Below are 27,716 nucleotides of genomic sequence, written 5' to 3'. Positions count from 1 at the left end.
CGTCACATTTCTTTCGCCTCTTTCCCCATTAAAACACAATGAGAACAGAGAAGTTCTGTGGGCCGCCTTTGGTTGTCATGCACCTTCAAGTCATTTCTGACTTTGCGGTAATCCTATTATGGTTTTTTCTTTGCAGGATTTGTATGCAGGGAATTTGCCGTTCCCTTCCTCTGAGGCTGAGACAGTGTGACTTTCCCCTGGTCACTCAGTGGATCTCCATGGAGAACCATAACTGAAAAATCCTATTACAGATACTTGCACCACAATATTTGCAGTTCTTATACAGGAAGGCCTTGGTGTGTCTTGGAAAAAATACCATTTTGGACTACAACTTCCATAATCCCTAACCAAGCTGGACACATTTCCAAAGTTTGGAAATGATCGCCAGGACCAGTGCTCTGGGTTCTGGGCATTGTGGTCCGCAAAGGTAACACTGGCAAAGGTCCCAAGAAAAATCTTTCCAGAATAATATGTTTTGTCGCTGGGCTATTTTTGCACTTGCAGCCTAAACAAGATGCATTTGGCACTGCGACATTTTTCTCTTGCATGGATTATCACCTGGGCCTCCCCACTTGAAACATGCGTCAAGTTCATTCCAGGAATAGAGTCCCGCACTTGTGACTTGGCTCCTCATAAAAAGCTCCCCTTCCAGGCCTATCAGCCAGCAATGTGCTTTCAGCTAATGCAATGAACAGTCTTGCTTTGCAAGGATTAATTCTGGAATTAACCCCTTCAAGGATACACAAGCCAATGCATGGTCACCCATGGAGATCAATGGAGCCTACTCTCATTTAAGAAAGCATAGCATTGCATTGCACTGTAATGAAATATCTGTATCTACTATATATCTATATCCAGTGGGTCTTTGGTATCCGCTGGGGTTTGGTTCCAGGATCCATGGATGCTCAAGTCTCATTATATACAATGGGGTATTATTATTATTATTATTATTATTATTATTATTACTGTAGCTTTGTGAGACATTTAGCCTTCTCTCTTAGAGAGCTCTGGGGCCACAACAAATTATGGGTTCCAGAATTCCCTAGCCTTGAGCCAAGGCAGTTAAAGCAGTCTCAACCTGGATGATGATGATGATGATGATACATAATTATCATCATCATCACCATCATCTATACTGCAGAAAAAGATGGAATATAAGATGATGATGATGAATAATGATCATCATCATTTACACTGCAGGAAAAGGTGGGATATAAGATAATGATGATGATCAGTCATCATCCTCATCCTCTATCCCACCTTTCCCTGCAGTGCAGATGCAGCCTTGCTCTGGCTCCCTTTCCCTTTGGAGCCACGTGGGGGAACTATCCAGCACTCCCAGAGATCCCGCCCCTTTTGTTGGTCCAACGTTCTAACCCCGCCCCTATTATAATTCGGGGGCGTGACTCGTGGGAAAGCCCCGCCCCTTTAGAACTCTGAGCGCAAGCCTTCGCTGGGGAAGCTGCAAAAGCGATCGGGCTGCAGGAGGCAAAGGAAGGCAAGGCAAAGGCAAGCTGGCGGGCCATCTCTGCAGGGCTGTTGTGTCAGGAGTCCCCCAGGACCCTCCCGGGAGGATGCTGGCCCACTGCGGGAAGAAGCTGCTCCTCTCCTTGGTGGGCTCCATGCTGACCTGCTTCCTGGTGCTGATGGTGGATCAGCCCAAGGGCCAGGGGCAGCAAGGCAGGGTCCTCCTCCTGCAGCCCTTCCAGCCAGGCTCCCAGGCAGAGGCAGCCCAGGTCCGGGGCTTCTCCGACTACTTCAGCCGCCTGAGCCGAAGCAAGAGGGAGGCTGCAGCCCCCGAGGCTCAGGCCCAGGAAGGAGGCCCCCCCCTGGAAGCCCTGGGGCCCCGGGACCTTTTCCTCGCCCTCAAGACCACCAAGAAGTTCCACAAAGCCCGCCTGGAGCTCCTCCTCGACACCTGGATCTCCCGCCACCAGGAGATGGTAAGTGGTCCATCATCTTCATCATCATCATCATCATCATCATCAGCTGAGATGCATCTGAGGGAGGAGGAGACTTGGCTCTAGGAAAGCCCAGGCTGCCCACTCCTTTCATTAGTTAATTTATTTCTTTCAGTTTGTCTCAAAGGTGCTGCAAGATCCCTCTACATCTCTGATTCTGCAGACAAACATGGCTATATCTTTGAATTCTAGTCATATATTTAATGTGGAGACAGGGCTTCTAGCACCTTTGAGATTCACTGAAAGAAAGCAGTTGGCAGCCTGAGCTTTCCTAGACTTAGAAGTCTACTTAAGATCCAGATGCATCTGAGGAAGTGTCAAGGAAAGCTCTGGCTGCCAACTTCTTTCTTTCATTGAGTCTCAAAGGTGCTGCAAGATCCCTCTAAATACTGATTCGACAGACTTATACCTTTGAACTCTACTCATATATTTGGCATCTTGTAGCACCTTTCAGACTCACCGGAAGAAAGAAGTTGGCAGCAGGAGCTTTCCTAGACTTAAGTGCATTCAAATGCATCCGAGGAAGGAGACTGAAGTCTAAGAAAGCTCCGGCTGCCAACTTCTTTCCCTTGGAGTGTGGTGGAGTCTCCTCCTTTGGAAGTTTTTAAACAGAGAATGAATGGCCATCTGTTGAATGCTTTGATTGAGAGTTCCTGCATGGCAGAATGGGGCTGGACTGGAGGGCCCTTGGGGTCTCTTCCAACTCTAGGATTCTATGGTATGAGACAGCATTTTATGAAGCCATTGTGTATAGTGGGCCTTGAGCATCCATGGATTTTGGTCTCCAGGGGGGTCCTGGCACCAAACCCCAGCAGTTATCAAGGGCCCACTGCACTGTATTTTGAAAATGCATTCAGGGAGGCAGGGGATGGAGTCCCTTCCCGCCCTCCCAACCAGCTCACACTCACACAAAAGAGGCGGGTGCCTCCGGCAAAGGGTGGCGCAATGTGCAATGTGCCACCCAATGCCAGCCCGTGCCAAGGAAGCGCTCATGAGCGGGCAGGATGTCGGCCGGCGAGTGGGTGCAAGCCCAGCGCCTTGATCCTCCTTTGCCCCTAGGGAGGGAAAGTGAGGTTGGCTTCTCCCTTGCAAGCCCACACAGCCAACTCCTGGGGCTGGGTGCTAAGGAAAAGGGGCTGGTGTTGCACACACACAGATATGTGTCTATGTGCGGTTGTTTCTGTCCAGCACTGTAGGGCGATCCTTAGCCTAAACAGAAGAGTGCTAGCTGATGTCTTGGTGCTGGACTTGGATTCTGGGAGACCAGGGTTCGAATACCCCCGCTTCAGCCTTCTTTGGTGGTTTTCGAACAGAGGCTGGATGCCCATCTGTTGGAAGTGCTGTGGTTGCATGTCTTCCTGCATGGCAGAAGGGGGTTGGGTTGGATGGTCCTTGGGGGTCTCTTCCAACTCTACGGTTCAATAAGTCTATGAGTTACATTCTCTCAGCCCTGGCTCTGTTCTCTATGGAGTGATCATCTGCTCAAAATTTAGAGCAGACAAGTGTGCAAAGTTTTGAGTAACTCAGGACTCTTCATTGAGTGAGAAAGCTGCTTGCATCTCATGTTTCTCTCAATAAAAGAGTTCTTCCTAAGTTGGAAGCTCCCTTGCTGTGCCACAAGGAACTGACAGGCATGCGGTTGTCACATGCTTGACCTGCATGACCTTTCCATCGATGTGGGTGCAAATGCTACCCTGGCACTAGTTTTTCTCTGGACATTGGAGCAGCAGGGTTCGTCTGTGCAATGCCCAAAAAGTAAGTGAGGTAGAGGAGAGAAAAGGCGCTGTGTGGCTTTGTGTCCACACACATTCAAACCACTTTCAGTCTGGGTTAAGTGTCCTATAGATCCGAAGCATGAGACTCCTTGACCGCCTTGTTGGTTTCTGCGAAGGGATGGGGAACTTTTGAACTCAGAGCTCTGGCTGCACCTTCTCAGAGGGAAATTGGAGATTTGGACTGGCTCCAAACTGGTTCATGCTTTGAAGTGAGGATGATTTAAAAGCAAGCAGACACTAGGAGAGGCTTTGCACAATGTGTGTGTGTGTGTGTGTGTGTGTCTGTCTGTCTGTCTGTCTTCAATTGCCTGTGAACTTATGCCAACCCCATGAATTCCAGAGGGTTTTCTTAGGCAAAGAGTATTCAGAGATGGTTTAGTCAGTTCCTTCCTCTGAAATGTAGCCCTACATCACCGATTCGTTGGCGGTCTTCCATCCAAGTACTAACCAAGGCTGAGCCTGCTTAGCTTCCACGATCCAGTGCCTTTAGGGTATTTAGATCCAGCACAGTCCTTATGGGTCTGTAAAGAACATGCAAAAGAAATAGGTTTCAAATTGGGATGTGTAGAGGTTTGATCTGAGCTCTGGAGACCCGATAAATGGTTTAAAACAACTCCGAAAACCAGCTTTCCTGGCTTCTCAGATACAGGATTGTTTTAAAAAATCACACACTTTGCTTCTCATGGCCAGAGATGCCTGTTTATTCCTTCCTTCCCACCATTGATCCTTCCCCTCTTTCTTCTTTTATTTGATTTTCTCCAGGCGATTGGGGATGAGGGGCATGAAACGCGATTTGTTTCGGTGGACTGGACTTGTCAGATGTAAAGCAGAGGCCAGAAAGAAAGACAGGGCTCTTGAGCTTAAAAAATAGGGGGGGAAAGGGTGGCGGGAGCAAATTCTCTGTCTTCTTGGGAACAAAGTAAAGAGGGGAGACATTAAACATCAGTTGCTCCCACTAGAAACTGTGGCTGGCATTTCAAGATGCTGCATAAGTCACCAGAAAGGAAGAAGTGGGCAGGCTGTTTTTAAGAAAGACATAGAAAGTACCAGTGCTGTTAAAAATGAGCCAACCTTAATACAGGAATGTTTGCACTTAAAGTACCTTTCCGTTGTGAAGTCGAAGGCTTTCATGGCCGGCATCCATAGATTTTTGTGGGTTTTTTGGGCTATGTGGCCATGTTCTAGAAGAGTTTATTCCTGTTGTTTCGCCAGCATCATCTATGAAGATGCCAACCACAGATGCTGGCGAAACGTCAGGAATAAATTCTTCTGGAACATGGACACATAGCCCCAAAAACCCACAAAGATCTACCTTTCCATTACCTCCAATTATGTGGGTTGTTGGTTTTTTTAGGGAAACTGAGGCAGAATGAATGGTTTTTGGGGTTAGACTATAGGACCCTTGGGATCCCTTGCAATTCTGTGGTTTACTGAAGACTGGGTGATGCAGTCCAAAAAACATCTGGAGGGTCCCATGATTCCAACCATAGTAGTCATATGGTAAAGCTGGTCATCTTGGCCAAATAGTGCAATATATATTTCTTATGAGGGCAAAGGTGTGGCAAGACTATCTCCCACTTGGCAAGGCAAGAGATGGCCAGCTTACCAAATGGTCACTCATGCTCATGTTGATAAGGTGCCCGCTGGCAACTGGATGGCTATTGGCCTTTGGAAGCTCACTCTTCTTTCCAAGGATCTCTGCAACTTCATCTTTCCTCTTTCTTGGACCTTACAGCAACTCTGCAAGGTGAGCACAAAGACCATGTGCAAAGACTAGACTAAAGACTAATGCATTCATTTTAGCCAGGTGGAAACTTGTGGCGATTTGAGTTCAGATAGCTATGTTTTAGCCCTGGTATACCTGGTGACCCTCTCGCAAGCTTTGGTTGTGAGTTCCTGCATGGCAGGGGGTTGGACTGGATGCCTCTTGTGGTCTCTTCCAACTCTATGACTCTAAGCTTGCCTGTTAATAGGGCAAATTGCTCCCTCTGCAAATTTGGTAATTGTTAGTTCTGGGGTTACGTGGTAGAGTTACAACCCAGATGGTGGTAGCAGATGGCACCAGGGCTTGCTGCACCAGCCTTTTGTTTCCAGGTGATGGACAGGTTTGTCTCCCTCTGTAGCCTTTTCAGAAACGTCTTTATATACATTATGTATATACTCTATATCACCGTTTCTTTATATGTTTTGCCAGGTTGTCTTGAACTTGCTAAGATCAGGCATAGCTTGTGTTTTTGTATAAGGTGGGGTAGTAATGATGCGGCCCGTTGGCTGTGGCAGTAAAGACTGTTGGGAAATATAGTACTGTCCAACAACATCATGATTCTCATCCTTCTTTTTCATGAGCCTTCTTGTTCTGTAGTGTTTGTTGCACCTTTGAATTTTGCGGTAATTCCTACAGTAACTGGAGGGGAAATGGGTTTTCCCAACAATGGTGTATTGCTCTGCAAGTATCCCTGTTGTATTCCAAAGAGATGGAACTGATTTGGGTTCGAGTGGTCAAAAGCCATTAGCTTTACAAAAGTCGTGCTCCTGGTAAACATGCAAACTGCTAGAATGGTTTTTGTGTCAAATCCGACACAGCTGTTTGCATTTTTTGACTCCTCTTAGGAGGATGCTGTTATAGGAACTGCCATGAGGAGGGGCCTAAATTTCATGTTACCGCTCCTCCGCCGCATAGGCATAGCAAATGTCCAACTGCTACGCAACTGCGTGCAGCCTGGATCAATCCAAGTCACTTTTTGCGACTTCTCCTAGGCCTGGGAGAATCCTTTACTATGGCTAGCTACCCCAAATGCTCACTTTTGGAGCTTATGTGTGCGAATTTGCACAAAGCGGCCACTTTTGCGACTCTGTGCAATTCGGAGGTGGGGAATGCCTCAACACCTACAACCAGTCCTGGGAATGGCCTCCACTTTTTTCTCATGGCTTCAGCCTTTCTTCTGGGGGCATTTTATTATTATTTTTTTGTTCACCATCGTTTTTGTCCTTTCGGCTTCCCAGTGCCTGGCCGCTCGGCTCTCACGCTGTCTCCCTGGGCAAGCTAACAAAGCCCCTTTTCTCCTGGGGGCTGAGAAAAGGCTTTGGAGCCGCTTGTGTGCGGTGCTTTTTCCGTGGGAACAGGAGAAGATGGGGTGGGCTGGAGAGAAAGAGATTGAGAGAGAGAGTTGGAGCTAGCCATGTCCAGGTCAGGTTGCCTAGAGATGGGGGGCTAGGAGAAACTGGGGGGTGGGGGGTGGGTTACGCCTTGGAGGAATGGCAGAGAGTCACCTCTCCTCTGGGACTTAAGGGATGAACCCAGAGGAGAGCACCTGGGAGCACCAGGAAGGTGCCCAAAAGTTGGAGAGAGACGCAGGAGGGATGCACAGACTGGTTGGCCCACTTGTAGAATTGCCAGAATGAAAACTAGAGTTCCCCTACCGGTACCTTTAATGGTTGTCACATCAGCCGCAGAAAACCCCCATGATTGGTTCATCGCCAGTTGGAAATGACTTGCAGGCACACAATATAACAATATGTAGAGAGATCTTGTAGCACCTTTGAGACTAACTGAAATGAAGAAGTTGGCACCATACAAGGCACACCTGTTGGATTTCTGTCCATGAAAAGGAAGAGGAGCCCTCTCCAATTTTCATTCTGGCAACCCCAGGACTCTTGATAGTTACTCCAGCTTTGTCGAATGGGCCTACTTGGTTTTATTGCGAAGCACACTAGTGTTGGCCATTCTGCAGACTTAAGCAACTTCCCAAGTTAGATTCCTTGAGTTGGAAGGGGCCACAAAGGCCATTTAATCCAACCTCCTGCCATGCAGAAATACACAGCATTCATAAAAGATGCCCATCCAACTTCTATTTAAAGACCTCCAAAGGAGGACACCTCCTACTTCCAAGTAGTGTATTCCACTCTCAAACTGGTCTTACAGCCAAGATCTTCTCCCTAACATTTAGGTCAAAAATCTCTTTTCTTTCAGTTTGAATCCATTGCTCTGTGTCCTGGAAACAAATGCACTCCATCATCTAGTTGACATCCCTTCAGATATGTAAAGATGGGTATCATATATAGTGTCGAAAAGTTCTAAAAGTGGACATTCACTTTAAAAATAGACTGCAGGTGGCCCTTTATCTGAAAAATTACTTGTTTTTCAAAACCAGAAGGGGGACTTCTGACAACTCTTGCTTTTGTTTTGACTCTTGGAGAGGTTTCATCTCCATTTTTGGTAGTCTAAGCAGCTCCCAGAAGATACTAGAGACAGACAATTGGCCTCTGGACACACTGAAGTTGCCATCCCCATTAAAATGCCATGATCTAAGCCTAGTGAGGATATAGGATCTGTTTCTTGGCTTAGAGGCAGCCTGGATTCACAGTGATCTCTCTCTCTCTCTCTAATCTCTCTCCTTGATGTTTATAGCAGTCTTCACTGCAAAGCTAAGAGAAGTCTGTCTTTTTGTGTGCCTTGACCTGAGCTAAACCTGAGGGTTTAGGGTTCAGGATCAGGTTTGCATGGGACTTGGGAACAATCCATTATGGGACAGTGCAAAAATCTAGCAATGAGCCAGTTATCCCCCTATTTCTCTTCCAAATGTCTTATTCTGTGCAGCTCTTTATGAAAAAATAATGACACTGGAGTCATTTCCAGTTCTGGGCTTGCACACCAAACCATGTCACGGGCAAAGGTCTCTCATGAATATATCTCAGCTGAAATACCTCCCCTTGTAAAATATTCTGCAGAATCTCTCTCTTCTTTTTACTGCTAACCTTTTTCTTGTAATCACACCTTCTGCTGTTCAGGGGGAAGTTGAACTGCACTTACTCACCACCGCATTAAAGCTGATGGGTGCATCTTTTGGTTTGCTTGTGCCTTCCTCCGTTCTGCCTTGCGTGGTTTCTGTTTGCCCACCAGCATCCGGCGTGGAGATCTGCGTGGGTGTCAGGCACCTCGAGGTATTGTGGGAAATTCCTCTGGAATCGCCCCAGTGAGTTCTGGCGTATTATACCATTTCAGACGAAATCCCATGTGCCTCTTTAGTTCTTGGAGGTGTCCAAATCTTCCGCTGCTTTTCAGTGAAGACTTCAGCGCCATACACAAATGATACCTTCCTGTTTCAGAGATGAGCACAATTATTGTGCAACGTGTGTGGGAGAAGCCATGCCTCATTTGCTTCTCCTGGCTGCAGTTTCATGTTGTTTTGCAAGTGATTTGTGTTTTAACTGATGTGTTTTAATTGTTGTTGTCTCCTGCCTTGATCCATGGGGAGAGGTGGGTAAGAAATAAATATTATTATTATAGTATTGTGCTTGTTGTGTGCCTTCAACTCTTTTCTGACTTATGGTGACCCTAATGCAAACCTGTCCTAGGGTTTTCTTGGCAAGAGTTGTTCAGAGGCGGTTTGCCATTGCCTTCCTTGAGGCTGAGAGAGTGTGACTTGCCCAAGATCACCCAATGGGTTTCATGACCAAGCTGGGAATTGAACCCTGGTCTCCAGAGTCGTAGTTTCAAACTATTACATCACACTGACTCTCAAGTATGGGTATACCTAGGTTAACAAAGCCTTTAGCAAAGAAGTTCCTACAAATCCCAGGATTCCAGAGGGTGGAGCCATGACAGTTAAAATGATTTCAAACCTAGTCTAATGCCTCTGCTGGTCTCCTGTATGTGCAAAGTAGCAGCAAGAATCTCCAAGTGCCTTTAAGTGGCATATGTGTGAAATGGATCCGAAGAGGTCAAGCTAAAATGTTCAAACGCCTCCTGCTCTCTTTTGCTGGGTCAACATATTGGTTGCAGAAAAAATCTGTTAAAAGCAAGCCTTCCTCTTTCAGTTGCATGCAGAGCATTTGGAAAAAGGGTTATAAGATCGAAAAGCGAACATCCTTCCTTCCTGCGGTCATTGCACAAGCTGCAGGCAGGCAGGCTGGCTCAGCTCTGCTTCAGAAACCACAAAGAGGAGGAGAAACTGCACTTGGGTTCCTTCCTTGTGTTAATCCTGTTAATGGAGAAGCCAAGAGCAGGAGGCTTGGGAGATGAAGTGGTCCAAGAAGGGAAGAGCCAGAGGGCAGTTGGTGTGGTGTATGGGACCACTAGATGCTGGAGAGATGTGGATTAGCCATGTTGGCTGGTTGGGGTATTGTAGTGCCAAACCATCAGTCAATACCAAAGTCAGACTCTTCCATATTTCCAATTTCTGTGCATGATTGTGAAAGCTGGACAGTGAAAACAGCTGATAGGAGATGACTAAGATGAAATGTAGTCCTGAAGAAGAGGCCAGCATGGCGTAGTGGTCTGATCGCTGGACTTGGGACACCAGGGTTCAAATCCCCAACATCCCTATCCCTGTACTGATGTTCCTGCTTCGGATGGTCTGTTGTTGTGTACCTTCAAGTCATTTCTGACTTGTGGAGAACCTAAGGTGAACCTGTTGTGGGGTTTTCTTGGTGAGTTTCTTCAGAAGGGGTTTGCCATCGTCATCCTCTGAGGCTGAGAATGTGTGACTTATCAAAGTCATCCAGTGGGTTTACATGGCCGAACCAGGATTCGAACCGTGATCTCCAATGTTCAGACCACTACCATGCTGGTCTAGTCTTGAGGAAAAGCCCACGAATTCCTCTTCCTGGAAGTGCTTTCTTACAGTTGTGGCTGATTCAGCCCATAAATATTTGAGAAGCCAGAGGGAAGGGAGACTCTGATGCCAGAAAAGGAGGGAGGCAAGGCTACAGATGCGAGTTAATCCAGGCCCACTAAATTCCTGCTGAGTCGGAGGATTTGCCTTAACAGGATCACACAAGAAAAGTGCCTCTCATCTCAGCATGTGGAGCAGAAGAGGGAGAGAAAGCCCTACGCATGGGGTTAAGGAAAGCAGGGGGTGGTCTGCCGTTCTCTCTTTTCGGCTTGTTTCCTTCTGCTGCTGGCAGGCTGGGCATAAGACGGGGCTTTATAGTCAATAATATGTGGTCGGGTGGCAGCGAGCATCCTGGCATCAAATTTGGCAGAGCAAGGGAGCCTACCTATTGCATAAGCTGTTTCATATTTTGCAAACATTTCTTTTGGATGGAGTTCTCAGGACACCGTCTGAGGAAGTGGGCACAGTTGTTGGGGTTTTTTTGGGTTTTGAAAGAGATGTGCCCAGAGTTAGGGAGCTGTACCAATGCTCTTGGAAAGTAAATGCCCATGTTAAGAAGGAATAGAGCCATGCTGGATGAGGCTGGTAGCTACCCAGTCCACCATTTTGAGCCTACAGGGGTCAACTGGGTGCCCAAATGGCATTGTGCCAATCAGTGCCACCTAGCAGCCAACTAGATGCCAATAAGCATGGAAACCCACTGGTAACCTTTGGTAAGTGGCACACTCAGTCTCAGAGGATGGCAATGGTAACCCCCATGTGAAGACGTTTCCAAGAAAACCCCATGATAGGTTTGCCTTAGGGTTGGCACAAGTCAGAAACAACAAGAACATGTACTGAGACTTTTCAGTGCTGGAGTAAGTCCTGACTCAAAACACATGATGGAGCATCGACACATCCTTGTCCCAACTGAACTATCCTGTTCTTATTTTCTAGACATTTACAATAATTTCCACCCCCTTCCAATTGCTTGCTTTTTTGGCAAGGGATTCTCTTGCCCCCAGGACAGCGCATTCCAGAGCAGCTGCGACTCCCAAATTTTCGCAGCATTTTGGCTGGATCCCCTTTCCCCGGGGCAGAATAGCCGGCTGGGGTGCGTGCCGTTCCATGCGCACACGCCCAAGAAATCCCGGTGCGCTTCTGTGTACAGAACAAACAGGGCTGTGTTGACTGTTTATACTCCAAACACAGGTGTGGGGCCCTCCCTGATCAGATGGGCCTAGTGGTGACCCACATTGGCACAGAGGCATGGATCCAGTTTGGGCCACTTTGCTGCAGATTCTGTCCAGAGAGCAAAAAGGGACAGGTAACTGGAAAGGTGGCTTTGGGCACACATGGCAAAAGCAGTTCTAGGTTTTCTCTTTGCAATCCTGGATTTGGGGCAGGGTTGCTAGGGGGACATTTAGAGGTTTGAATGTCAGCAATTCTAACTAGTTTCAGGAGCATGAATTTCCATAAAGTTAGAGATAACTTTCCCATAAAGGTAGGGATAACGTTTCCACAAAAGTAGGGATAACTTTTGCATGAAGTTAGGGATAATGTTTCCATAAAGGTTAGGGATCACTTAAGTTAGGAACAACTTTTTCATAAAGTTGGAAAAACTTTTCAGCATAGTGCAACAGCTTGAGCATTGGACTATGACTCTGGAGACCAGAGTTCGAATCCCGGCTCAGCCATGAAAACCCTCTGGATAACCTTGGGCACATTACACTCTCTCAGCCTCAGAGGATGGCCATGGCAAACCCCCTTTGAAGAAACTTGCGAAGAAAACTCTGTGATAGGTTCACCTTAGGGCTGCCATAAGTCAGAAATGTTTTGAATGAACACAAAGTTAGGAACGACTCCTTAAAGTTAGGTGTTTTCAATGCTTATGAACATAGCCAACTGCCCTGTTCCCAGAGAACTACAACTCCCAGGTATGTGTTTTATACACACTTTGTTGTCTAATGGCCTGTTGGCTGAAATAAAGATTATTATTATTATGATTATTACAACTCCCAGGATACCTGAGCATGGGGATACTGGGAGATGTAGTCCAAAAAAGGAGAAGTGTTTTAACAACATGCAAAACCACCCAACATCCGATGAAGGCAAATGCGGAGCATGATGTTGGAGGGCAGTGTGGCCACTCTCATTGCAGAGAGCCCTCATTGTCCGAATGCTGACTATTAAATATAATCCAATTTAAAAAATTACAGTTGTTCCTGTTGCTCAATAGCAGGAGGAATGAAAAAGGAGTGGCAGACATTCATGTCTTGTAAGGATTCCTTCAAACTGTAGGTCCCTTCTTGAAACAGGACTGAGTTCTGGATCGTTGCAGTGAAAATGATATCCCTCCCTGAGTCCTGTATTTACAAAAGCAACCTTTACAGCCCCAAGATGGGCATTTGCATTGGGTTTGTTTTGTACACAAGGGCTGGGTTCAAATCCTGTATTTGTAGTAAACATACCTCCTTTCAAAGGTCCTAGCAGAAGCCATTGTTCTGCTCATTCTTGCTTTGGGACAGCCCCAAAAGTGACATTTCCAGGAAGCGAGGGAGCAGTCAGAACTGGAACTCTCCAGACGTCTCCCTGATCCAGGTGGGATTTCCAAAGTGCAAACATTCTTTATGAAAAGATCTGCTTAGAGCAATCTGGGACTTAGATCTGGCTCTCCTCCCTTCTCTGGCAAATGCTAAAGGTGTTAGCTTGGAAGGAGGAATATCCACAAAAGCCTCCTCCCTGCAGGTGTTTTTAGATCTTCAAAGGCAACATAAATCAGGATAACATGTGCTATCATTATAGTTATTGGGGAGCTGCTTTCACTAGTGGAAAAGGTGCTTTAGGCTCGATTTCAGTGGAAGGAACTGGTAAAACCACCTCTGATTATTCCTTGCCTAGGAAAATGGTGGGGTCGCCATAAGTTTACAGGTGACTTGAAGGCACACACACACACAGAAAGAGGACAGAACCAGCATTGTGTAGTTGTTTGGGTGTTGGATTAGGACTGAAATCCCTGCTTGGCTGTGGAAACCAACTGGTAGTGGTCCTGTTCTATTCCCGCTTTGCTCTGTCTGCGCATAGAATTGTATTTATAAATTGCATCAGAGATACGCCAGGCCAAGAACATCAAATCCTGCACCAGACAATCCAGCGCTGGTGTTCAAAACAAAGCAAGCAAATAAACACAGGGTTTTAAGAAATCATTCTTTTTCCATAAACAGGCTTGTTCTTGCGTGCCTTATTCCAAAACCGAGACATACTTGAGGCTTGGAAGCGCTGGAAATCTTTCCGCAGCATCCTGTGTGATCTTAGGAAGAGGGGTTTGGGTAATAGGGAGAACCGCAATCTGGACGCTTTCAAAGAAGTAGCCGTGTTAGTCTCCTGCAACATAAAAAGGAGGAAGGGAGTGGGCAAAGGAATGTGGATGTCATATGGGATTGTCAAGCGTTTGCTGATGCAAGAGATATTTCTGCAGCCCTGAAAAGCTCTCCTTTTAAAATTGTAGTGTTTTCCCCCAAGATTCAAATCCTGAGCCAGGCTGGCCTTTATTCTTTCACAGATCAGCTTGGAAAGAAAGGCTATTCTGTGGCACAAGATGCACCAACTGCATGACCCCAGTGTGGAAAGTAAGAAGAATTGCTCTGTCAAAAAAGCACAGAAGGCCATTTTGCGGATCCCAAGGGACCTGTGAGCCAGGCTGGGTCGGCATTATTTATTCCCATCTTCTTGCAGCGAGTTGGCAGAGAAGCAGGCCCTTGCCAAATGAAAGATCTGTGCAATTTCTCTCGTCCAGAGAGGAGCGAATAAGGCAAGGGAATTAGAGAGGGTCATGGGGTTAATTGCAACACATGAGTCTGCTTCAGTTCCTTAAACTGAAAAATCTCTCTCTCTCTCTCTCTCTCTCTCTCTCTCTCTCTGCAGAAGTGGGTGGGAGGGGAAGCGGTCTGCAATGGCAAGGGTTTTCATGAAGATGGGGTTGGTTTTGCAGATTGCTGAGAAAGGGGACCTCCAAGGGCAAGAGGAGGAAAGGTCAGACGTCTCCTCCTCCTTCCCCATCTCCCTTCTGGTTGCTCCATGGTAGTAGGAGGGAGTGAGCATCCTTGCCATGAACTCAGGAGACCTTTCCTCCTCTTCTAGGGCTTGCAGTTTGGCCGCCTTTGCTGCCAGGAAGGGGAAGTGAGTCACCAAGGAGCAGAGAAATGAAAAAGGGGAAACGGTCCTGTCATCTGACTTATTGGCCTGAGTGACTTGCCGCCATCACTGTTGGCAGTCCCAAATGGGGAACCTGCAATGCGCTCTTACTCAATGTCTCCGTTTTCTGATGTCAGTTCCTGGCGCATGACTCTGGTTGGAGTCATGATGGGCTACACTGGCGGTTGCCCTTTTTCCAGGTAGCATGAGAAGGCAGAGCAAATCTGTTGGACCTGAGTACTCTATATACTCAGGTATAAGTCTAGAAATTTGAGTCAAAAAATGGACCCAAAAAACCTGAGTCAACTTATCGACAGGTCAATGTAAGGACTGCACTTTAATGCTTATCAAAAAAGGAACCATCCCCTGGTGAAAAACAAAAATATAATCTGTCCTGACTAAGGTGAACTTATCACTGAGTTTTCTGCGGCTGAGAGTGTGTGACTTGCCCATGGTCACCCAATGGGTTTCCATACCCAATTAGGGATTCGAACCCTGGCCCCCAGAGCCATGCTCCCATGCGCAAACCACTATGCCATGCTGGCTCCTTGTGTAATGGGGTCTGAAGTTGGTCTGAAGCTGCTGCACCATGAGAACATGAAAACGTGGTTTTATAAGTGGTCCAGTTGTCTCCCTTTAAAAAAAGGATCCCCGACCCAGAAAGGGCAATGCTATATTGTCCTGGGCTTTCTTCTGCTGGGTGTCTGCTATTGTTCGCTGAGGTTTTGGGCATCCTGTGTTTCTTTAAATTGCAGCCTTAAGGAACAATGAAGCTTCCTGTGTGTCTGCAGGCCAGAGTCCTCAGACAATGCAGGCCACTGAGTAAGCTTAGGGAGGAAAGAAAAACCCCTTTTCTTAGCTCCACAAGCTTACTTGGCAGGAAGAAAAGAATACTTATTTTTAAAGGTTGTGCCACAAAGCTGCAGTCCTCCCTCCTTTCCCTCTCTTGAAGCAGCACACTAGATCCGCACATGCTTCACATATCAACACTCTCAGATGTTGTAAAAAAAGAAAAAGGAGTGGGAAAGACCTTGCTGGGTCACAGACCTTGGAGAGGTGCTACTAGGTGGAGACACTTGCAAAATTATGGGCATGGTAGTCCAAGTATGGTTTTTATTTTTACCTCCTTCTCCAAGGCTTGCAAAAGAGATGAAGCTAGTCTACCTGCGTGCGCAGAGAGAGTCCAACCTGTGACTGTTTGCCTTCAGGATTTTCCATCTTCCACCTGTCTCTGTCCTAGGACTTGGCCTCCTTCATGGCGTCTTGACCTGCAAAAGCAAAAAAAAATCATGTATGAAAGAGTGAGTGTGTCTTTGTAAAAGAATGAAGCAGGAGAGAGATGTTTTTGGAAGGGAGTTTTCCTGGCAGCGTTTCAGCAGAGAGGCAGAAAGGAAGGCCGGAGGCAGAGAACCCGCAAAAGCCCAATTGTGTTCCAAGGAGACACCAAGAGCAGAAGGAAAGGACCAAGGAGCTAGGCTACCATTTTCTGGCACTGGCTTCCATAGCATTGTGGGGGTCTCTTCCTCTTGGAAGGACTTGAGAGTTTCTCCTACTTCCCAGGATTGCTGCATCTCTCCGCTTCTCATCCTTCCTGGGATGCAAGTTCAGCATTTGTGGCATGTTGAGGATAAGCCCTTCCGATGCTGTCCAGTCGTAAACAAAATGATGGCAATAATAATAATAATCTGCTTTGGCCTATTTATAACGGCGAAAGGATTAGCTAAGGGGCTATTTTTGGGCGCAGGCTCAGGCACAGTTGCTAAAGGCGGCGCGCCTGATCTAATCGAGTAAATATTTTTTCCATTTTCGGGGGGGGGGGGGGAATAGAAAAGGAATTGCAAACAGATTCTGACCTCTCTTCGCTGCCGCTTCTGTTTCTTATCCTGTTCCCACTGTGTTTGCATTGCGTGGGGGTCAAATACATCCAACTTCATCCTCCTTCAACCACTTCACATGTCCTCTGAGTGCAATGGCTTTTCCCACCTTGTTTTGCAACCATGAGGACTAAAACCCTGCTGGAAAGCTGTTGTTGTGTGCCGTTTCCAACTTATGGCGACTGTATCATGGGGTTTTCTTGGCAACTTTCTTCAGAGGGGGTTTGCCATGGCCATCCTCTGAGGCTGAGAGCATGTAACTTGCCCAGGGTCTCCCAGTGAGTTTGCATGGTCAAGGTGGGATTCGAACCCTGGTCTCCAAGTCCAATGCTCAAACCACTCTGGCTCTCTCCTTTTTCTGCTGGAAAGTTAAGGGTGTTCAATTCTGCCTAACATTTTGCAGGAAAAACCCCAAGGTGCATGCTACTAAGCCTATGTCGGGGTATGATCAAGACAGCAAAAGTTACTAATGAGGCGGAAAGTACAAGCTGGGAGAGGCTGCAGCAGTTTGCTTTTGCCCCAGTCTACAGGGAAGGGCAAGAGTCGTTCTCTCCTTCCTGTTGAGCTACTTTGAGTCCAGATAACTTTTGCACTTTGAACTTGGTTTGGAGAAAGCTGACGTTAGCTGTTTAAGATGAGGGAAAGTGGGAGGAGGAGAGAGAAACTGGGACGTTTTAAAAGCAGTTGAAAAAGTGGGACGGAGGATCAATTGGGTCTGTCCCTGCCAAATTGAAATTCAGCTCCTCCACTTTCCCTTGCTTTATACCTAGGGCCTCTGCTCTTTGACGTCTCCACTCCAGCGATTAAACCAAGTTGTTTTATAGATGTCCCTCTCCCTGTTCAGCCCAGTTAACCAGCCCAGCTGTATGCTAATGGAGAGCAAACACAAGTTCAGTTCCTCTCTCTCTCTCTTGCATTAAGTTGGTGGCAGGAATCTATTGTTGGAGCCTGCCTTGGTCCCCTATACCCCCCTTCGCCCATTGCACATTTAATGGAGGTGGAGAGGAATAATAATAAAAAAGCTATCCAGACTCAATGATGGGGAAGGGGGCTTGCAGATGTCAAATGAGACTCTGCTTCCCTCTGCTTTGTAGAAAAAGTTTGGGGCAGCTGCTTTGCAAGAGCCTTCCTTCCCTAGCCTTTCCCCCCTCCACTTTCTGTCTTTGTTGACTGCATTTTCCATTGGAGTTCCTTTGCCATTGCTTGCCCCACAGCCTGTTTGTTCCTTTTTTATAATCATTCACCCTTCCCAAAAGTAAGCTTCAGGCTGCCACCCGGGGAGAAAGAAAGACAGGCGGCAGATGCCAGGAATTACCTATGTAAATAAGAAAGTGCAGCCAGGCAGGTGGCAGGGATCCGAGGGTAGGGCAGGCCTTGCTTGCTCTCTTGGCGCAGGTTCAGGTGGCGGTTGGAGGTGAATCAGCAACAGACGGGAGGGTTGTGTTGTTGTTGCTGCTGCTGGAGAGGAACATGTGCAAGGAACAGGTTGGAACAAGCATCTCTCTGCAACTTGGGGGACCAGCATCATGGCTCATGCCGGAGGTGAGCCACCTTGAGTTTAGCAGCCGCCCATTCCCTCAGGTCCAAGGTGGCGGCAGCAGAAGGTTGGAAGATGTTGGCCAACCTGCCCCAATCCTCAGATTTATTTTACTGACCATATCTCTGTCTCCCTAGTGGTTTGAGTGTTGGACTATGACTCTGGAGGCCAGGGTTCGAATCCCAGCTCGGCTCCGGAAACCCACTGAGTGACCTTGGGCATGTCACACACTCTCAGCTTCAGGAGAAGGCCATGGCAAACCTCCTCTGAAGATGTTTGTCAAGAAAACGCCATGATAGGGTCACCTTAGGGTTGCCATAAGTTGGAAATGACTTGAAGGTGCACACAATAACAACAACAACAACAACAACATATGCATTGGGAAAGGTCTCTAGGTCTCAAGGCTTCCATGAAAAGTGAAGTTGTAACTTGGTGCCAAAATGAGACCAACATCGGTGCCATTTGGACTTCCGAGTGAGGTGTCACAACCAAGAAGTCTCTCTCACATAATAATAGAAACTCCTTTTTCTCCTATTTTAACCTCTTGTTAGTGAAAGGGATGCATTTATGTTTGTGGATTAACCAAACTGAGATGTGTAGCCTTGACTTTCAATGAAGCAAAGTGATTTACACAATGATTCAAAGTGATTGCCTTGTTAGTAGGGCACATCTAAACGGGTGGAAAAGTCCCCGATTTTGCTCCTGTTCTTTCCAGTTTCATACTGGGTTAAAATAAACTGACCTGTGAAGCTGATGTTTAAAAAGGCTCTGGTCATAGCAGGAGCCAGCAGAGAATATTGTGGGACAAACAAAATGGGAATGGATCTCCAATGGACAAGAACAAAATCTGGGACTTTCTTGTCTTCTAATCTGGATGCACTCTTTATTGTGTTAGAATCATCTTTTTTTCAGCTGGTCTCAACGGTGCTCCTGCCTTCCTTTAAGTCCTTTTTTTTTGCTCGCAGAAGTAACTAGGGAGTTTTGGAGGAGGCACTTGCAGTTAGTATTTTTTCTGATGTTTTAAAAAACTCTTTCTCTCTCTTTTGCACCCTTTAGACATTTATCTTCACGGATGGCGAGGACGAAGAACTGAAGAAAAGGGCAGGTGAGTGGACAAACGACACTTTTGGATAAATGTCCCTTATTTCGGAGGCTGCTTGGCCTGGTGCTGGGGTTCCCATCCCAGGGAATTTGCTGATTAATTTTTTGGGAGCAGAGAGAGGGGGTCTGACTTACTCAGCTAGTGTTTATTGAGCAGCCTTTCCCTCCATTGAGGCTGGGGTTAGATCCCTCTATTCTTCTCATGCTAATGCCCTCTATTCAGGCCCTGAATGGATTCCCCTTGGGAAGCCCCAGTGAGCAACAGGTGGCAGCTGATGGGAAAATGCTGCCTGAATAGGAGGACAAGGGTTTCTCCTTAGCACTGGCCCCTCTGGCCCCCAATAAAAAATCCACTTTGCAAGATGACCCACCCCTCCCCACTTTTTCTTTCCCTGAGTTAACACTTGCAGAGCTTGGCTTGGAAACAAAGGAAGATCCCTGGTTCATCAGCTTAGAGTCTAGATCAGCATGGCATCGCTTCTTCAGGTGCATCCGCACAGTAGAATGACACGCCTTTAACTGCCATGGCTCCATCCTATAGAATGGAGGGCTTGAATATAAGCGAAACTCCATTTTTGGAAAGGGGTCCAGAACGGATCCCCTGTGAAAAAGAAGGGCCGACTGTATTCTAGATTCAATGCCTCAATGACATGGGACCCACTAAGTGCCACTCTTTAGCAGTTTGGACATTTGGGTCAACTAGAGTTAGACTAATAAAAGTATCATTGGGATAATGAAATTTGGACTGTTATATAGGCAGCCGGCATCTTATTCAAGGACTATGTTTCGGGATCTTTTTTGATTTCGATGTAAAATCTGGAACCCTGTTTTTCTTGCCCCAAATGAATGGCGAAGTAAGTACTCCAATGCAATTCTGGTATGGTCTGCCTGAGGTTGACCATAGAGTCATGCTGGAGGACCTAGAGTCTCCTGGTGTGAACACTTCTCTTGGCATTTTCTAGGTCCTCCAGTGTGACTCTGTGGTCAACCTCCGGCAGAAGCATACCATAGGATCCTGCTGGAGGACCTAGAAAACACCCAGAAAGAATATATTTTTTCCAACTCATGTCAGTGAATCCACGATATATGAACTCATATAATAAGTGGTCCTATTGTATATTATTAAACCTGTTTCTTCTATGTGCATGCGTGTGAATGTGTGATTTCCAGGTAGGGTAGCAGTATGGTCCATTAACGCCTATTCATTCTCTTTTGCCACAGTAAACGTCATCAACACCAATTGCTCAGCTGCCCACAGTCGCCAAGCCCTGTCCTGCAAGATGGCAGTGGAATACGACAAATTCATCGAATCCGGGCGAAAGTAAGAGCAGGGAAGGGATGCATTGGAGAAATTCAAGATGATGATGCAGAGAGCCATATCCATTTGTTTTCCTAGTTTTAATATAAAGTCAGCTGCGGGAGGGCATGGTTAGGATCCCACACTTTGTAGATTTAATGCTTGGGATCTCTAGGGACACTTGGGAAAGGATCTTTTCTAAAGCTGTGTAGGGTTCCTGTTGGTTTTTGGATAGACAACCCTCAGCAGGACATATGAGGTGGGCTCCTGTGCTGGTTCTTCATTCTGAAATTGTTATGTTAACAACACAGCTACGTTTCTGAGCAATTGTTTTAGTTACTTCAACTTATATCATAAGCTCCTTAGGTTCCCATACTGCGAGAAAGGCAGGTTACAGATCAAATAAATTAATAAATAATACAAAATAAAGTAAGTTCTGAACAGAGTACCAGCCAAGCTATGATTTCTGTTTTGTCGCACACAACCCAATTGTCTTTTTTGTTGTTGTCGTTGATGCATTAGGTGGTTTTGCCACGTGGACGATGACAATTATGTCAACGTTCGGATGCTGATGAAGCTGCTCTCCAGTTATCCGCACACGCAGGACATCTACATTGGAAAACCCAGCCTGGACCGGCCCATTCAGGCAACTGAGAGGATCAGTGAGAACAAGATGGTAAGAAGTGGCAGAGCTGTAAGACTCAAAGATAAAAAATAAAAACTAGCGGCTGGAATTTGCTATCGTTGCAGAAGCATAGCCTAGAGTTATGGATCCATAACTGATTCATATTTGTGATATTGGAACTATTGCCATGATTGTAAAAGTCCCACAGTTCTGCTATACCAGGCAGCAGCTGCTGCCCACAATAGTGGTCTGCTCTTCTATCGGTCAGGGCTGAGCACAATGATATTTCCACCTTCCTCATCTCAGTGATCTCTGATGCACCGAGGGGTTGCAAATCTCTGATTGTCACATTGGAGAAGGCTGGAAGGAAAGGGATGCAAACTTCAGTCTGCTCAGTCTTGATCGACAGATCTCCATTGCTCACAACAGCTGCTGCCCAGTAAAGGAGGGTGAGGGTATTGGTTAGGAGATGCTACTTAGAGAAACATAGGACATGTACAGACAGGCCAAAATAAAGCCGCTTCGGGACACTTTGGAGGTGTGCTGTTTAAATGATGCATGCGTCCTAAGAGGCTGGAAGCCACGCCAAAGCCACGCTCCAGTCCTAAGGACTGGACCACAGCTTTGGCACAGCTTCTGGCCTCTTAGGACACATGCACATTTAAACAGCATACCTGCAAAGTGACCCACAGCAGCTTTATTTTGGCCTGTTTGTATAGGCCCATAGTTAACTAAAAGGCTGCTCTAGGATCTTGGCCCATGCCTGTTTCACATGTTTGTTCCTGTTGTTGTGTGCCTATTGTTGTTGTGTGCACCATAAGTCATTTTTTACTTATGGTGACCGTAAGGTGAACCTATAAGGTTTTCTTGGCAAGTTTCTTCAGAGGGGGTTTTGCCCTTGCCATCTTCTGTTACCCAGCACTTAATGAGATTAACAATCTATTCTATGAAGAGCTGTTTTCCATCTGTTTGTCCTGAACATCTGAGAACCTACAGAGTTTAGCTCTGAAATAAAAGCTTAGCAAAAGTTCCCCCTGGTGGGAAAGATTTAAAAAACGATCCCTGAGACAAACAGGACTCCAACATGAAAGCGTGGCATTTTTCACACTACACAATTAAAGCATTTTGAGACCATTTGAACTACTTTGGCTCCATCTTCAGGAATCCTGGGATGTGTAGTTTTGTGAGTTTGACTTTGAGCCTGATTGTCTTTGCTCTTCCTTCCCTGCAGCATCCTGTACACTTTTGGTTTGCCACGGGTGGCGCTGGTTTTTGCATCAGTCGTGGACTGGCACTGAAAATGAGTCCCTGGGCAAGGTAAGAAAACAGTCTTAATGCAGGAGTGAGCAATGCTCTCCACCCTGTTTGTTTGGGTTTTTTACTGCAATTCCCAGCATTCTTCATCATTGGCCATGTTGATGGGTATTGCAACCCCACACTGATGTGCTTGGAAGGTAATATCAGTATCAGTGCAGGCTAACTGGATGAGACAGCATGACAAAAATCCGTGTCAAGGGACTGGAAGTTGCAGTGCAATTCAGCATCCAACTCTTGTGAATGAAACATTTAACAGGGAGCAGTAGTGGAACTGAAAACCTTTGAACAAGGGAAGGACAATGTGAAGTCGAAGGCTTTTATGGCCGACATCCATAGTTTTTAGTGGGGTTTTCAGGCTATGTGGCCATGTTCTAGAAGAGTTTATTCCTGTGGCTGGCATCTTCAGAGAATGCTGGCATGGAAGAGATTTGGATATATATATATATATATATATATATATATATATGTGGGAAGGACAAGCAAAATGAAAGTTTGAGGATCGCTAAGACATTTTCTTACCCGAGGGAAAAGATTAGTGCAGACATATTGCTCTGTATCTTAACTGGAGTTTTGCAATTAGGAATGGCCAGATGGCAGTGTGTTTCTACACAAACCCTTCCACTTTTCTTCTTGAATGGCTGAATGGTTTGCCTCCTAACAAGATCTCTAGGAAACATGATTTGAAAGTTCATCCTCCCTGGTTCTATTTCTAATAAAATTTGGTGTGTTGGTAGCCCTTAACTATGGATTAAGAACAAAGAGGGAGAAGAGTAAGATGTTCAAGGCAGAGAGGGAAGGAGGTGTTAATTCTAATGACAGAGAGTAGACCCATGTATATGTAGCACTACAACTAAATTGTAAATCAAGCAAATATGAATGTTATGCCCGCTTTAAAGGACACAAATCAATGTTCTGCATGGGTTTGCTTGTTTTGTGGAATTGGTTTCCTTACCTCACCTGAACCTTCTGTAATCTCTCTACAGCGGCGGACATTTCATGAGCACTGCGGAAAAGATCCGGCTCCCGGACGACTGCACCATCGGGTACATCATTGAATCTGTGCTGGGGGTGAAGCTCATCCGGAGTAACCTCTTCCATTCTCATCTGGAGAACCTCCACCAAGTGCCCAAGTCAGAGATTCATAAACAGGTAAAAGAAAACAATCCTGCATCATCTCCAATGCATCCCAGTTTTGGATTTTGTGCCTGGTAAAAGAAGTGGGGAATCAGAAGAAGCATCTGGCTATGTCCCTGTAGCCAGATGCGAAATTACTACATTCTCCGCTTAGGTCTTCTAGAGATCTCAGTGCATGATATAAGCATTTCACATCTGGCTAAGGGAACATAGACACATCTCCAATCCCACACCAATCTCTCCATGCTGTGGGGAGTATGAGGAATGGCTTTGGGGACTGCAGCAATTGTTGATCCAGGGGAGCTTTGGTTGGTGTGGAGGCAAGAAGGGAATACCAACCTCTGCACTAAACAAACAAACAAAAAAAAGACATATACAAGCACAAGGTTGACTTATGCCTACGTATGCCACTAATGGGATGCCAGCTTCTGGATTTGGATGCTGATGTGCCCATGAACCAAAGAGAGCACTGGGATGTAATGTCAGTTCCTGCTGCTATCTTGATAGAGGCTGGAAGAAAGTGGAGGTATTTGGGCTTGCTGGGGAGGCATGATGCCTGTGTTCCCCGGCACCCATGCACTTGTGTACCCCTGGATGAAATAATGCTGTATTAATTTGCGGCGTCACAAAGAGGCTGGGGATCAATTCTCATACATAGTGCTTTTTTTCCTTCCTGCAGGTGACCCTGAGTTATGGAATGTTTGAAAATAAAAGGAATTCTATCCATATGAAGGGGGCTTTCTCAGTGGATGAGGATCCATCCAGGTGAGCACCAAATAATTCTGTAGACAAAAGGGACGCAAAAGTCCACATGTCCTCCTGAAAACGTAAATTTTGGGTAGAAAGGTGGTGGGTTTGAGGCCAACCTGAGGGTCTTGGGTGCAGTGCTGAATCCTCTCTCTTTTTGACTTGCAGGTTCCGCTCGGTCCACTGTTTGTTGTATCCAGACACTCCTTGGTGCCCTCCGAACGTGGTTTACTAAGAGACAAGGCATCCCCTTCGTAACCTCGTCCCACGTCTCCCCGGTATCCGAAGAGCTTGTGGGACCCATGTGTGTGTGTTTCCCCTCCTTTTGCTGTGAAGCGATTGCCTCTTTAATTACTGTGGTTAATGCACAGTGTGTGTATGTTGTATAGGCTGCTGTGCGGCCCTTGTCTTCCTTCATCGATTTTCTCATTCTCTCTAGTTGGGTAGAGCGTGCCGAACATGTTTGTGATGCCCAATGCATTTGTTGTGTGTGATGCCCACCCTTTTGATGAGGCAAGGGCTAAGCAGATAGAAAGGAAATGCCCTCAAGCCCTTGCCTTTGGCCAGGGGTACCAGCTGGTTTTATAAGGATGTAAAACAGGCATGGGGCAATGTGCAGCCTGAAGGCTGCCCTCCAAAAAACCTTTTGACCCATATGCACCCTAAGGGATGTGAGGGGTCTATTTTGCCACATTTCTGCCCCTCTCTAGTCTTTCCCTCAATTTTCTAAAACGGCCCAAAGACTGTCAGATTTCTCATGTCCTTTGGAGAGCTTTGGGCAACAAAGAAACCCATTTTAGGGGTTGGATCTAGCCCTCCAGGTTCCCAAGTACAAGTCCAAAAGACCTATCAGTTGCCCATACTAGCGTAAAATATCCTCCCATCAACTATCCTGGGCATTTCTGAACATTGCTTTGCAATGTTCTTGTACAACAGATATGGGTTTGTCCCCTTGCTACAAATACTAGGTTCATTGCTAGTTTCTCCTTTGCTCTCCAATGAACAGCATTGGGTTAAAAACAGGCACATTATAGACTAACGTAAAGTTTCATGACTTCATCACAGAAGCTTACCTTGTACTGAAATGTCCTTGCAGATAGTGGGAGTTATAGTCCAACAATTCTGGAAGGGACCAGGCCAAAAGGCTGCCTTAAAACTTTAACCGACATTCCTAATTTCTCCTCCTCTTTGTCCTTTTATGCTTGCGAGGCTCCGGATAAGTTTTCATATGAAGGATTTACATACTATAGTTTTAGTATGTTGATTTCTTTTAAAAAGTTTTCCTTTTTGGGAATTTTCTCCCCACCTCCACAGTGTTAATCCCTCACTCCCTCTTTACGTCTCTGTGTATATAGATCTGTTTTAAAAAATAATTCATTTGAGTTCTGGAGAGCTGCTTTTTGCCCATTTTTGTATTCAGAGCTGGCCTCTTGGATCCCCAGCTTTGGATGGCGAAAACATTAATGGTATACAGTCCTGCATATGTTTGCTTGAAGGACTTGGGCTGCATCTACACTGCAAAATCAATACAGTTTGACATCAGTTTAAATGCTGTGGCTCAATGCTATGGGTTTGTCGTTTTGTGCGATACAAAACTGGGGCCGCAACAAACTACAAATCCCAGGATTCCATAGGATGGAGCTGTGAGAGTTAAATCAGTGTCAAACCACATTAATTCTGCAGTGTGGAAGCAGTCATACTCCTATAGACATTAGCGTGGAATTGTGAACCAATACAAGTGATGAGTTTACCAAGTTACAAGGTTTCCCTGCCACTATTTTGCACTACCTTATATACATTCTGTATATATATATATGTATGTATATGTCTCTGGATATATATATATATTACACATACACACACATCCATTGTGCCTTGTGGTGTGTGGTAAAGGCTGCAAACCTTATCAAACAGAGAAACCTCTCCCTTTACCAAATGGCAAGCTGATCATTTGTATTTGCTTCTCATTTCCCTTCAATGCAGCATCTCTGCCGATACCTTGGAGCATCTTCTCCAAAAGGCGATAAACCTTCAAATATACCACTATCCATCTCTCCTGTTTCTGAGCAACCAGACAAGCTCTTCCTTCTTCATGCATCCTTTTCTTTCCCCAATCTCTGTACAGTATTTTTGCTTCACGGACCCTTGAGCGGCGAGCGAAGGCTGAAGGTTTCCGTTCCAAATGAAAAAAGAAATGGCCCATACTGGGTAGCGTTTGTAAAATATCTTATTGCCGCAGTGTTATTTACTGTGCCTTTTTGTTAAAGCGGAGGCCTGTGTAGCTTTGTAAATCGTAGGCTTAAAAGAAAACCTTATTTTTCTTTTCTGTGGACCAGAAAAGAATAAAATAAAATGAATCATACTTCTATCAAATCTGTTCCAAGAACGAAATGGAAGAAGTCTTTTGTAAATGATCGCTTGCCTTTAATTTATACATCCCAGTATCTGGGGTGTTGCTCGGTTCTTTCGTCTTTTTTCTTCTTCCATAAAATAGAAAACGTTTTTGTGAGTTTTGATCTTGTTTTGTGTTTAAAATGAGAGAAAATAGAGGTCGGAAAAAATAACCTGGATAAATGTTCTCAGGGAATTAAACCTGATTGTTACCATGGAGACTCTGTGGTAGCCATCTTTGCTTTCAATAAAGCAGCTAGTTGGCTGATAAATAACGTGCGTCTGTGTGTTTTCTCTCTCTTCTGCACATATGTTTTGTTGCATGCTGCAATAAAATGCACCAATTTTGTCCTGCAAGATGCGGCATCAGAAATGCACCTGCAGATGGGAGCTGCAACCCGAAAGTTGCAATGCGACGCTCATGTTTTGAGTGTCCGCCGTCTTGTCTTGCAACTTACTCCAGGCTGGTTTATCATTCTTGTTGTGTATCTACAAATCAAGAGGGTGAAATAAGCGTATTTGGGATGTCTTCATGTACAAATTGGCAGTTGAAAATATGTATTGCTCCGAGGTGGACGTCCTAGTGTGCCTCCATGCTGATAACAAATGGTATTTACACTGCCTTTGCAAAGCGTATTTTTCTTTTTCACTTCATTCGGTGGAAGGCTGTGCAAAGATGATGTGTGGGAATTCAGCAAGGAACAGCCGCCTCCTGCTCCTCTTGCAAAGCTTCGGCAACCCCAGAAAAGTCCTTTTTGCAAGAGCGGCCTTCTGCACTTCAGCTAGGGAAGAAAGAAGACAGCTTCTTTAACCATCCCTATGCTGGCATGGCATGTAAACCCCTGCCACTTATACCCATCCTGAATGATTGGACTGAAGCTTTGCGGCAATGGAAAGGAAAGCTTTTGGTAAGGAAAAATCCAACAGCTTTTTAACAAAGCCAAAATCTTTGTCCGCGCATGGAGCCGCTACAAGTAAACAGGATGTCCTGTCCCAGAGAAGAAGCTAAAAGATGAAAGTCTCGTATCAGATTAAGCTTTAAAAACACAGAATTATAGAAAACATATGTATTAATTCTATCAGCAGTGTAGAAACAGAAGAGGCTGGCAGAAGCGGGAGGTCCAGCAGATGCTGGCAATGAAGCTTAAAGGAAGAAATCATAAGATTTTA

The 27,716-nt window shown here is 45.8% G+C and overlaps 1 protein-coding gene and 1 long non-coding RNA gene across 3 annotated transcripts; one reads left to right on the top strand and one right to left on the bottom strand.

Moving 5' to 3' along the window:
- Window positions 1-1,491: 1,491 nt before the first annotated feature.
- Window positions 1,492-26,836, top strand: LFNG (LFNG O-fucosylpeptide 3-beta-N-acetylglucosaminyltransferase). 2 transcript variants are annotated; one of them, XM_089539576.1, is made up of 8 exons: window positions 1,492-1,943; window positions 18,991-19,039; window positions 20,257-20,356; window positions 20,855-21,008; window positions 22,189-22,274; window positions 23,258-23,423; window positions 24,088-24,173; window positions 24,324-26,836. In XM_089539576.1, exons 1-8 carry the CDS (start codon window positions 1,575-1,577, stop codon window positions 24,388-24,390), a joined length of 1,077 nt encoding a protein of 358 aa, XP_089395702.1. In that variant the 5' UTR covers window positions 1,492-1,574; the 3' UTR covers window positions 24,391-26,836. The 2 variants fall into 2 exon arrangements, with proteins under 2 accessions (XP_089395702.1, XP_089395703.1); XM_089539577.1 differs by lacking the exon at window positions 1,492-1,943 and adding an exon at window positions 15,511-15,824.
- LOC149306475 (uncharacterized) lies at window positions 13,559-16,159 on the bottom strand. The gene is made up of 3 exons (XR_016282437.1): window positions 16,004-16,159; window positions 15,688-15,791; window positions 13,559-13,713 (listed from the first exon to the last, which is right to left on the bottom strand). It is a non-coding gene; the product is annotated as an uncharacterized LOC149306475 (long non-coding RNA).
- Window positions 26,837-27,716: the final 880 nt, after the last annotated feature.

This window comes from Sceloporus occidentalis, unplaced genomic scaffold, assembly GCF_023333645.1.
Source record: "Sceloporus occidentalis isolate IW3139 unplaced genomic scaffold, rSceOcc1.0.p SCAF_10, whole genome shotgun sequence".
Taxonomy (NCBI): Eukaryota; Metazoa; Chordata; class Lepidosauria; order Squamata; family Phrynosomatidae; genus Sceloporus; species Sceloporus occidentalis.
Note: the sequence above shows the minus strand (reverse complement) of the source record. Positions and strands in the feature narration are given on the sequence as shown.